Source organism: Nematolebias whitei, chromosome 23 (assembly GCF_014905685.2).
Source record: "Nematolebias whitei isolate Nwh7 chromosome 23, NemWhi1, whole genome shotgun sequence".
NCBI classification, from domain to species: Eukaryota; Metazoa; Chordata; class Actinopteri; order Cyprinodontiformes; family Rivulidae; genus Nematolebias; species Nematolebias whitei.
In genome coordinates, this window is record NC_056520.1 from 24,427,135 (window position 1) to 24,439,317 (window position 12,183).

Here is a 12,183-nt window from a genome sequence, read left to right on the forward strand (position 1 = left end):
TATATATAAAAGCTTTTTTTAAATTTAATAAAGAACAATTATGAAACTAAACAAACATTTAGTTTACCGAGGATCAGTCTGAATGAATTAAGTCTTATCTTAAAAGTAGACAATGTGTCAACGTCACGGACAGACACTGGAAGTTGGTTCGACAAGAGCCTGATAACTGAAAAAGTGATCTGCTTTTGGAAGCTCTAGGAAACACAAGTAAACCTTTTTGTTCACTAATTTTTTTGTTCAGCTGCTCCCTTCTGTTTTTGTTCTGTAAATAAAGTAAAAAAATAATAATAAAGCAATAACCTATCTAAAAAAACAAACAAACTTAATTCAAGCATTTATTTGAAGTTGATAGAGGAAACGCATCTGCGATGTGATTAAGCCTTTTGGCCCACTGGGGCCACCGTAGAGACTTCAGCGTCATGTGACAGCAGGAAATGTCAACATCCCAGAGGAAGAGGGGAAACAAACACAAACAGGACCCCTGAAACCTCTGAAAGCTCGTTGTTTCTTCACGTTAACACATTAAAATGCTTTAGCTGCCACTCTACAAAATAAAACCCGGATGTTAGGTGTTTATTTCCCGGCTGTCACTGCGCAGGTAGTTATATTTTTTACACGATTTAACCGGAAATAATTCACCTAGCCGAGCTCAGTTAGCTTCTTTAGCGATTAGCTTAGAGCTGTATCATGTGATTTAACAGCTAAAGTATGTTTTATATTAATGTTTTATCATTTGTGTTCTCACAGGATGGCTGTTTCCCACCATGGCCAGTCTCTGGTGCACAGCTTGGCTGCTCTGCTTCGTGATAAAGGTTCGTTCAATATATTGAGTTTTCTGTCAGAATACTATGGCAAATGTAACTTGTAAAATATGAGTATATACTAAAATAAACCTAGCGTGGGGAAATCAGACTAATCAGCTGTTTGGACCTGTAGAATTATATATAAAAAAAAACAATTATAAATATGACTTAAAGCTGTTTCATTTCACGCACATTCTAATTTTGGGACGTTTGCTTAATTAAAATAAGACAGATGTAAATAATAGCATATTTATTTTCTGTTTAAGAGGAAAATGCATGTGTTGTGAATGACTCTCTGCAACTATAAGATTAAATTTCAGCACATTATCTGTAAAATTGACTGTTTTTTTGTGTGTTTTCTGAAGGTCATGGTAAGTTATTAAATCAGAATTGTTCAAATAATGAGGAACGAGCTGCTAAAAACAGCTGAAATAGTTGAGCAATCCTAAGTTAGCAGAAGAAAGCTCAAAGTACACATATTTTCTGATTTATGTTTAAACAAGCAGAAATGTGCCCAAAAGTTTGGAAAGTAGCTAAAAAAAGCTGAAATTGGCACCAAAAAAATAGCTGAAATGTAGCAGAAAAGGCAGAAAGAAGCTTAAACTACTAGAAGGAAGTGGAAGGAGCTGAAATGTGCTAAAAAAATGGGGAATTTGCTGAAAAGGCTAAATTTAGCACAAAACAGCGAAAAAGTAACTGAAATAGCAGAATAAGCTGAAACTAGCAGAAATAAGTTAATTAGGCTGAAAGAAGCAGATATGAGTACAAATAAGAGGCAATTATTTGAAAAAAGTAGACATTTAAAAAAAAAAAAACCCAGCTGAATAGTAGCTAAAAAAAAGGCAGAAAGAAGCTTAAATTACCAGAAGGAAGTGGAAAGAGGACAATTGTGTACAATTAAGATGAAAAAGTTTAAATGATTGCAAAAAAATGCGGAATTAGCTGAAAAGCTAAAATTAGCATAAAATAGCTAAACAGCAGCTGAAATAGTTGAAACTTACAAAAATAAGTTGAAATTAGCATAAAGAAGCTGTTTAGGCTAAAAGCTGAAAAGTTACCATGAAAAACATACATTTATATAAAAAGAGCTGAAATTAGATCAAAATGCTAATAAGCTATCTGAAAGGTTAGAACAAGCAGAAGAAGGAAGAAAGAACATGTTTGCCCAATTGGGCTGAAAGAAGCAGAAACGAGCACAAAAGAGTGGAAATTATTGGACAAAAGCTGAAATTAGCACACAAAAAACCCCCACCTGAAAAGCAGTTAAAACAGCCGAAAGAATCTTTAATTATCAGAAGGAAGTAGAGAGAGCACATTTTTGCTGAATTAGACTGAAAAAAGTTTAAATTAGTGCAAAAAATGTGGAATTAGCTGAAAACGCTAAAGTTAGCATAGAAGCAGCTAAATAGTAGCTGAAAGGAGCATAACAAGCTGAAATTAGCGGAAAGAAGTTAGAAGAAGCACATAAATGTTGTAGTTAGCAGAAAGAATCTAAACCATCACAAATCAGCTGAAAGTAGCTGAAAAAATGTATAAATTTGCACAAGGTTAATTTGACTGAAAGTAGCAGAAATGACAACAAAAAACTTGAATTTATCTGAAAAAGCTGTAATTAGCTAAAAACGGTACAAAGGTAGCTGAAAAGGTAGAAAAAGCCTAAATTAGGAAAAGAAAGCAGAAACAACATGTTTGCCCAATTAGGCTGAAAGAAGCAGAAATGAACACAAACAGTGAAAATTATCTGAAAATAGCTGAAATTAGCAAAAATAGTTGAAAAGTAGCTAAAAGGGCAGAAATAAACTGAAATTACAACATGGAAGTGGGGAGAGCACATTTTTGCTGAATTAGGCTGAAAAAAGTTGAAATGAGTTAAAAAATTGTGAAATTAGTTGTAAAAGCCAAAATTAGCATAAAAAAGCTAAATAGTAGCTGAAATAGCAAAAAAAAAAAAAAGCTGAAACTTGCATGAATAAGATGAAAGGAGCACAATAAGCTGAAATTAGCAGAAAGAAGTTAGAAGAAGAACAAAAATGTAGTTAGAAAGAATCAGAAAGAAGAACAAAACAGCTGAAATTAGCTAAAAGTAGCTGAAAATATGTTTAAATTTTCACAAGGCAGCTGAAAGAAGCTGAAGCAGAACAAAATGTGAAAGGATCAGTAAAAGTTTGTAAACAGATCTAAAGATGTGAAGAAAGAAAAATGGATCACAACAGAGTGAATGCTTCATGTTGATGTAAACGAAGCTCAGCGCATCATGTTTTCATTGACAGACATGTTTAAGTTTGTAAAAGCAGCTCAGATTAAGGATCAGTTTTCTGTCAGTCACGGCCCTCGTCTGTGCAGGTGACGTGGTGCTGGACGGCAGCAGCACTCTGACGCTGCCGGCCTCCAGTCTGCAGCAGCTCACGCGGCTCTTCGAGCAGTACCTGCTGTCCCGCAGCCAGCAGCACGGCTTCTTGGCGCTGCCCTCCCACCCTGCCGACACCATCTCCCTGCTGCACCTGCAGTTCCTGTTCGACGTCCTGCAGAAGACCATCTCCCTCAAGGTGCGCTTTCCGCTCTTCACTTGTTTGTTTAGTCACCATTACCTATCATAATCAATTTTGCCTGTCTGTTAGCAAAATATTTAAGATGGCAGCCACAGCCGACTGACCTTGGAACAAAGAAAAATGACTGTTGTTAAACGAATCCCCGATTATTTGGAACAAAAGACCTCGTTTAATTACTTCAGCTGTAAAAATACACACAGATGTCGCCATTTTGTTTACGCTGCAATGCATTCTGGGTAAATGGCATAGATGGGTTGCGCCGGTGCGAGCTTGGATGTTTTTAAAAACCCACCCAGTGTACCATGACACCATCTGCTAACACTAAAAACATTCATCTCAGGCTTCCTGCGCCACACTGCCCCCGTGTGGTTGACTGAAGAGGTTCAGCAGGACTCAGTTTGAGGCTGTAAAACATTTAACAATCGGATGTCACGTTCTAGAAACGTCTCTAGATGAGCTGAATTAATGAATTAAGAATTGTGCCGCTCAAGCTGGCTGCATGTTGGAGTAGCTCTGTTGTTCATTCTGAGATTTTGCTTTTGAAACTTTATTTCCTATTTTTTCTGGATGTAAATGGCTTTTTTTTTTTTCAGATGATTACTTCCTCTGGTATTGGATGCTGTGCAGCTGGAAAGATTTTTATATGGAAGTAAATATGTGTCGCAAGGTTTTACTTTTGGACATTTGTTATGAAGCGTAACCATGACAACTAGGTGTTGTTGTTTTTTTTACAACGAGGAGCAGCTGATTAACATCTCAGAGCTCAGATAATACCTCAAGTACAACCCCAAATCTTTAAAAAGTTTTGATTTGACAGTCCATGTGTTTGGGTTCGCTCTCAGCTACCATCACACCAAATTTCAGCGCAACACGACAAAAAAAATATCAACGTTATAGTCCTTTTTTCTTTTACAATATGGCGGCCATCTTGGATTTGTGATTTGAATACAGTATGTGATAGGGAATGTTCTCAGCTATAAATTTCAGCTCTATATGTGTAAAAATAGCCGAGTTAAAGCCATTTAAATGTAGCTTTGGTGGCCATCTTGGATTTTTTTATTTTGAATTCGGTATGTATTGGGCATTGCTCTCAGCTACCACCACACCAAATTTCAGCTTAATATCTCTAAAATGGACTGATTTATAGTACGGTAGTTTTTCATTTTTAGCTCAGGTGACCATCTTGGATTTTTAGATTTGAATTCAGAATGTGTTGTGCGTCGCTGTCAGGTACCACCACATCAAATTTCAGCACAATATCTTTTAAAATAGCCGAGTTATGTTTTTCCACTTTTAGCTAAGGCGGCCATCTTGTATTTTTAATTTGCATCAGGAATGTAAAACAACTCGCTCTCACCTATGATCATACCAACTTTCAGTTCAGTATCTCAAATAATGAGTTATAGTCCATTTAGAGTTTTCTGAGGTAGCTGTGGCAGCCATCTTGAACCCGAATGGCTCCAAAAGTTAGTCAGTGTTTAGTTCAGAGACCTCTTCACTCTCGGTCATGTGACCTCACTGCGGCAGTTAGAAGCCAAGAGTTCCGTCAGGCATTTTTATTGGGGGAAAAATGGCGTGTTTGCTTGCGAATTTCGTCGCCATGGTAACTGGAAACGCCAATAAAAGTAATAGCACACATCACAGTGCCGAGCCGGTTGTTTTGATATAAGATTTGTAGGGGTACACTTTGTGGTTCGGGCTGCTTTAAAGTTGACGGAAGAGTAAGATATAAAGTTAAGAAACCCTCATCAGGTGGATAATAATATGTGTCTGCCTTCAGGCAGTCCCCAACAAACAAAACAAAGGAAATAAACAAACAACATAAATTAATATGGCTAACTATAAAGAGAGTGGTTGTGTTTTAAAGTAGCTGAAGCTGAATCGTAGCGTTTTACTGTGTGTGTTTGAGAAGAACCTTTAACAAACGAGTGTTTTGATTGATTGAGTCTGAATGATAAGCTTCCTGTCGTTATTAACGGCTCATGTGAGTTCTTTTTATTTTCTCAGAAAGAAGCAAACTTTATGTTTTCATCTTTGCTGGGTTTGTTGTTTATGCAGAACCTTTGCATCGACTGCACTGGTCAAAGTACAACAACTCACTGTAAAGAAGCACATCTGTGGTTCATTTTTCTTCTGTACATTTTTCAGCATCTTTCTCGTTCCACAGTTTTTGTGCTATTTCAACAAATCATGAATCAAAAACGTTCAGCTCGTTCAGGAGAAGACTTTTGGTATTGGTGCGACTTTAGCTTTTTCAAGTATTTAGCCTTTTCTGCCACTTTTTCCTTATAGAAAACGAATTGAGCTCATTTTACATCCTTCAAGTCTTTAGATCTGTTTACAACATTTTACTGCACCTTTGACATTTTGTTCTGCTTCGGCTTCTTTCAGCTTCCTTGAGCAAATTTAAAACACATTTTCAGCTTTTTTTTCAGTTAATTTCAACTATTTTTTCATCTGTTTTGTGATGCTTTAGATTCTTTCTGCTAACTACAACATTTTGTTTCTTCCAAACTATTTTTTTTTGCTTTTTATGCTCCTTTTAGCTTTTTTATGCAAGTTTCAGCTTTTTATGCTATTTCAGCTACTATTTAGCTGTTTTTATGCTAATTTTAGCTTCTTTTATTTGGCTAATTCTGCATTTTTTGCACTCATTTCAACTTTTTTCAGCCTAATGCAGCGAAAATGTGCTTTCTCCGCGTCCTCCTTGTAATTTCAGCTTCTTTTTGCTTTTTAAGCTACTTTTCATCTGTTTTTGCTCATTTCAGCTTTTTTTTTTTTTTTAGATAATTTCTACTTTTTTGTGCTAATTTCTGCTTCTTTCAGCCTAATTGGGCAAACGTGTTCTTTCTGCTTTCTTATGCTAATTTAAACTTTTTCTACCTTTTCAACTACGTTTTTAGCTTTTTTTTTCTTAGGTAATTTCAGCTGTTTTCTGATAAATTCAAGTTTTTCTTGTTAATTTCTGCTACTTTCAGCCTAATTAACTTATTTATGCTAATTTCAGCTTATGTTCCTTTCAGCTTATTTGTACTATATTGCATTTTTTCAGCTACTATTTAGCTGTTTTATGCTAATTTGAGCTTTTTCAGCTAATTCCAGATTTTGTACACTCATTTAAACTTTTTTCAGAGTCAGAGATTCTTTGTTGTCTTTGTGGTGCGAACGAAATTATGTACACAGGGTCCCTGTTAACCTTTGCAGCCTAATTCAGCAAAAAAGTACTCTTTCCACTTCCTTCTGGTAACTTATGCTTCATTTTGCTGTTTTAGTTTCTTTTCAGCAGTTTTTGCTAATTTCATTTTTTTTCCGATAATTTCTACTTTTTGTTTTAACGTCGGGTTCTTTCAGCTTAATCAGCCAAACATGTTCTTTCTGCATTTTTCTGCCAATTTAAGCTTGATCTACCTTTTCAGCTAATTTTGACTGTTTTCAGATAAATTCAAGTTTCTCATGTTAATTTCTGCTATTTTCAGCCTAATTAACGTATTTTTGAGAATTTCAGCTTACTATGCTCCTTTCAGCTTTTTTCTGCTAGTTTTTTGATTTTTCTGTTCTTTTTCTGTTTCTGTTTTTTGAGCTCATTTCAGCTCTTTCCAGTTCTTTATGGTAGCTTAAACTTCTTTCTGCCTTTTCAGCTAATTTTCTGCCCTTTTTTTTGTTTGGCTAATTTCTTCTTTTTTTTTTTCATAATTCAGCAAATATGTGTTCCTTCCTTCTGTTTTATTCTGCTAATTTTGGCTTGTTCTTCCATTCCAGCTACATTTCAGCAAGTTTTTAGCTAATTTCAGCTGTTTTTCAGCAAGTTCTTCAGCACTAAGCATTCACACTGCATTTTCACAGGAAAAACAATTTCTCTTGTTTTGTTTTTATGAATATTATGTTTTTTATTAATAATATTTTTTAAAAATTTTTATTAATACTATTATTTTATTAATGTTTTTATTAATAATTTATTAATAATATTTTTTAACAATATTGGTTTTAATATTATTTTTATTAATAATATTTTATCAATAAAATTATTTATATTTTTATATAATACTATTATTGTTAATAATAATAATATTTTATATATTTTTATTTTTATTAATACTATTATTTTTATTAATACTATTGTTTTTATTAATAAAATTGTTTGTGTTTACATTCAGCTCATCAGCCCTCCAGGAGTGACCTTGGACTCTGTGGTGAAGATCTTCCCCTTCAAGTCTCTCAGGTGTTTGGAGGTAGCTGCTGAACAGTTTTTCTGTGGATTATGAAAATATTTCTAAATATTTTTCTCAGTTTTATGAAGGAGCCAATCATAAATGACCTCTTTCTGGTTGCCAGCTGAAGAGAATCCCCCCACACCTCCTGGAGGGGCTGAGGGGAGTTTATTCCCAGCTGGAGGTTTTTACCTGCACAAAAAGCCTCAGCTCTCTGGAAGTACGTGCAGTTTTCTTTTTTTTTTTCTTTTATATTTTCTGTCCCCACGAGTCAAACGACAAACAAATGAATTACATGGCTGCTTTGAGTGTTTTATTTTGTATTTTTAGGAGCTGCTGTCTACATGTGGAGGCGACCTGAGCTCTGCCCTGCCTTGGCTTGAGCTTCACACCCTGAATTTCAGCTACAATACCATCGTCTGCCTCGATCAGTCAATAGTACGACAACACTCACACTGAAGAGAAATGCTTTTTCTAAATACTTTTAATAGGTGCAGGAGCTGATGACGCTTTCTATATCTGGTTTCTCTGGTTGTCTTGCTGCTATTGTTGTTGTTTGTTTGTTGTTTATTTTTTGGTTGACGCCATCTTTCATATGTATGTCCTAATTAAATTTAGGATATGTTAGTGTCTTTTTACTTTACTAGTGTCTTGTTTTTGTCTTTTTAGTATGTGAACCACCGCTGCATCGTCTGCAAACTTTACAAAATGACAGCCTGGATGGGTAGGCGCACAGTTATACGTGAACAGGGTGAAAAGGAGGGGGCTCAGCACACATCCCTGAGGAGAGCCAGTGCTGAGGGTTATGGTGGAGGAGAAGTTGGGGATCCTCACTGACTGCGGCCTGTTTGTTAAGAAATCCCGGACGGTCAGACCCAGTTGCAAATGGAGGGGCTTAGTCCTAGTGTGAGTTGTTTGTCCATCAGGGTTTGGGGGATCATGGTGTTGAAGGCAGACGTGAAGTCCACAAAGAGCATACGGACTTAGGAGTCCTTCTGCTCCAGGTGGGTGAGAGCAGTGTGGACCACGGAGGAGACGGCTTCCTCTGTTTAATATATATATATATAGTGGCCAAACAATTCGATTTGGTTTCATCTGACCAGAGCACCTTCTTCCACATGTTTGGTGTGTCTCCCAGGTGCTTGTGACAAACTTTAAACAACACTTTTTATGGATATCTTTGAGAAATGACTTTCTTCTTGCCACTCTTCCATAAAGGCCAGATTTGTGCAGTGTACGACTGATTGTTGTCCTATGGACAGACTCTCCCACCTCAACTGTAGATCTCTGCAGTTCATCCAGAGTGATCATGAGCCTCTTGGCTGCATCTCTGATCAGTCTTCTCCTTGTTCGAGATGAAAGTTTAGAGGGACGGCCGGGTCTTGGTAGATTTGCAGTGGTCTGATACTCCTTCCATTTTAATATGATTGCTTGCACAGTGCTCCTTGGGATGTTTAAAGCTTGGGAAATCTTTTTGTATCCAAATCTGGCTTTAAACTTCTCCACAACAATATCTCGGACCTGCCTGGTGTGTTCCTTGGTCTTCATGATGCTCTCTGAGCTTTGAACAGAACCCTGAGACTATCACAGAGCAGGTGCATTTATACAGAGACTTGATTACACACAGGTGGATTCTATTTATCATCATCAGTCATTTGGGACAACATTGGATCATTCATAGATCCTCACTGAACTTCTGGAGTGAGTTTGCTGCACTGAAAGTAAAGGGGCCCAATAATATTGCACGCCCCACTTTTCAGTTTTTTAGTTGTTAAAAAAGTTTGACACATCCAATAAATTTTATTCCACTTCACGATTGTGTCTCACTTGCTGTTGATTCTTCACAAAAAATTAAAATATTATATCTTTATGTTTGAAGCCAGAAATGTTGCAAAAGGTTGAAAAGTTCAAGGAGGCCGAATACTTTCGCAAGGCACTGTATGAAAAGGAAAGGTTATTTAATTAATAAAATAATAGATATTTGTGTGTATTTATATATATTGTACTTTATTTAAAATATTAATTTTCATTGACTTAATTTTAAAATTTGTATAAAAATTATTTGTTTTCTAACATTAAGTACATAAAATGTTTTATTGAAATTTAAGTCATATAAAGATAAGAGATAGAAACTGATAAAGATAAATAGCAGCTCAGTTTTATTTATTAAAGATGATAAATGTTATTGAATTAAATGGAATATAGTTGAGTTTGTTTATGATTTAAATGAACTCTTCTTCTCTCAGACGTTACTGAACGTGCTTAAGTGTTTGGATCTGAGCCACAACAAGATCCAGGACTGTGCTGAGTTTTTAAAGGTACCTTGTTGTTCTATCCTCCACATTTCGCCCTAACGATCCAACGTGCACATCATTCTGCTCCTTGTTTTCCTCTCGCAGCCCCTGAGTGAGCTGGAGCACCTGCACCTGGGCTACAACTGCCTGCAGAGGGTGCCGGCGCTCGGCCCCAGCGCCAGGGCCAAGCTGCGCATGCTGGTCCTCAGGAACAATGAACTGGAGACTATTAATGGTAACACTGGCTGCTGGCTCTTATCTTGCTCTGAAAACAGAGACTGTTTTCTCGTGGTCGTCCAGTGACATCACAGAGCTGACCGAGGAGTGAGGTCATCAGAACCCATAGATATCATATAATCACTAGATACAGCATTGACCGCTATCGCCTATTGGTGCTGACGAGCTATAGGGCCGCCATCTTGAAACGGTCGACCGCTCCACTCAGTTTGACAGGAGCAATGAAGTACTTGCGTGTTTAATCAGTCAGAGCTGAATACTAAACTCATTCTCACGATTTTTTCCTCTGTAAATCTTAGGAGTACAGCTGAACACATGGTTCAGTGTATTTAAATATTTTTGGTGGGGTTAACATTACCACCAATAAAATAATCTTATGACACGTTTGCAAAACTCACAGTCACTGATACATTTTTATTAAGATGTGTATATATATATATATATATATATATATATATATATATATATATATATACACAGGTCCTTCTCAAAAAATTAGCATATTGTGATAAAGGTCATTATTTTCCATAATGTAATGATAAAAATGAAACTTTCATATATTTCAGATTCATTGCACACCAACTGAAATATTTCAGGTCTTTAATTGTTTTAATACTGATGATTATGGCATACAGCTCATGAAAACCCAAAATGCCTGTCCCAAAAAAATAGCATATAAGGTTCTCTAAACAAGCTATTAACCTAACCATCTGAATCAACGACGTAACTCTAAACACCTGCAAAAGATTCCTGAGGCTTTTAAAATCTCCCAGCCTTGTTCATTACTCAAAACTGCAATCATGGGTATGACTGCCGACCTGACTGCTGTCCAGAAGGCCATCATTGACACCCTCAAGCAAGAGGGTAAGACACAGAAAGAAATTGCTGAAGGAATAGGCTGTTCCCAGAGTGCTGTATCAAGGCACCTCAGTGGGAAGTCTGTGGGAAGGGAAAAGTGTGGCAGAAAATGCTGCACAACGAGAAGAGGTGACCGGACTCTGAGGAGGATTGTGGAGAAGGGCCAATTCCAGACCTTGGGGGACCTGTGGAAGCAGTGGACTGAGTCTGGAGTAGAAACATCCAGAGCCACCGTGCACAGGCGTGTGCAGGAAATGGGCTACAGGTGCTGCATTCCCCAGGTCAAGCCACTTTTGAACCAGAAACAGCGGCAGAAGCGCCTGACCTGGGCTACAGAGAAGCAGCACTGGACTGTTGCTCAGTGGTCCAAAGTACTTTTTTCGGATGAAAGCAAATTTTGCATGTCATTCAGAAATCAATGTGCCAAAGTCTGGAGGAAGACTGGGGAGAAGGAAATGCCAAAATGCCAGAAGTCCAGTGTGAAGCGCCCATAGTCAGTGATGGTCTGGGGTGCCATGTCAGCTGCTGGTGTTGGTCCACTGTGTTTTTATCAAGGGCAGGGTCAATGCAGCTAGCTATCAGGAGATTTTGGAGCACTTCGTGCTTCCATCTGCTGAAAAGCATTATGGAGATGAAGATTTCATTTTTCAGCACGACCTGGCACCTGCTCACAGTGCCAAAACCACTGGTAAATGGTTTACTGACCATGGTATTACTGTGATCAATTGGCCGTCCAACTCTCCTGACCTGAACCCCATAGAGAACCTGTGGGATATTGTGAAGAGAAAGTTGAGAGATGCAAGACCCAACACTCTGGATGAGCTTAAGGCCGCTATCGAAGCATCCTGGGCCTCCATAACACCTCAGCAGTGCCACAGGCTGATTGCCTCCATGCCACGCCGCAATGAAGCAGTCATTCATGCAAAAGGATTCCCGACCAAGTATTGAGTGCATAACTGAACATGATTATTTGAAGGTTGGCATTTTTTGTATTAAAAACACTTGTCTTTCATTGGTGGGTTGTATGCCATAATCATCAGTATTAAAACAATTAAAGACCTGAAATAATTCAGTTGGTGTGCAATGAATCTGAAATATATGAAAGATTCATTTTTATCATTACATTATGGAAAATAATGACCTTTATCACAATACGCTAATGTTTTGAGAAGGACCTGTATAATTAAAGTAAAATGATGTATGTGATTTTAATAATCATATATCAGTATGGGAT

At 37.2% G+C, this 12,183-nt stretch overlaps 1 protein-coding gene across 1 annotated transcript in view; it reads left to right on the forward strand.

Annotated features, from left to right (window-relative positions):
• The first annotated feature begins 748 nt into the window (after window positions 1–748).
• Window positions 749–12,183, forward strand: part of LOC119428657 (serine/threonine kinase 11 interacting protein) — a 97,748-nt gene continuing 86,313 nt past the window's right edge. The window contains exons 1-7 of the mRNA XM_037696327.1: window positions 749–812; window positions 3,147–3,349; window positions 7,507–7,581; window positions 7,685–7,780; window positions 7,891–7,998; window positions 9,807–9,878; window positions 9,960–10,089. Of these exons, the coding sequence (XP_037552255.1) occupies window positions 749–812; window positions 3,147–3,349; window positions 7,507–7,581; window positions 7,685–7,780; window positions 7,891–7,998; window positions 9,807–9,878; window positions 9,960–10,089 (748 nt within the window). The remainder of the gene's footprint in view (window positions 813–3,146; window positions 3,350–7,506; window positions 7,582–7,684; window positions 7,781–7,890; window positions 7,999–9,806; window positions 9,879–9,959; window positions 10,090–12,183) is intronic.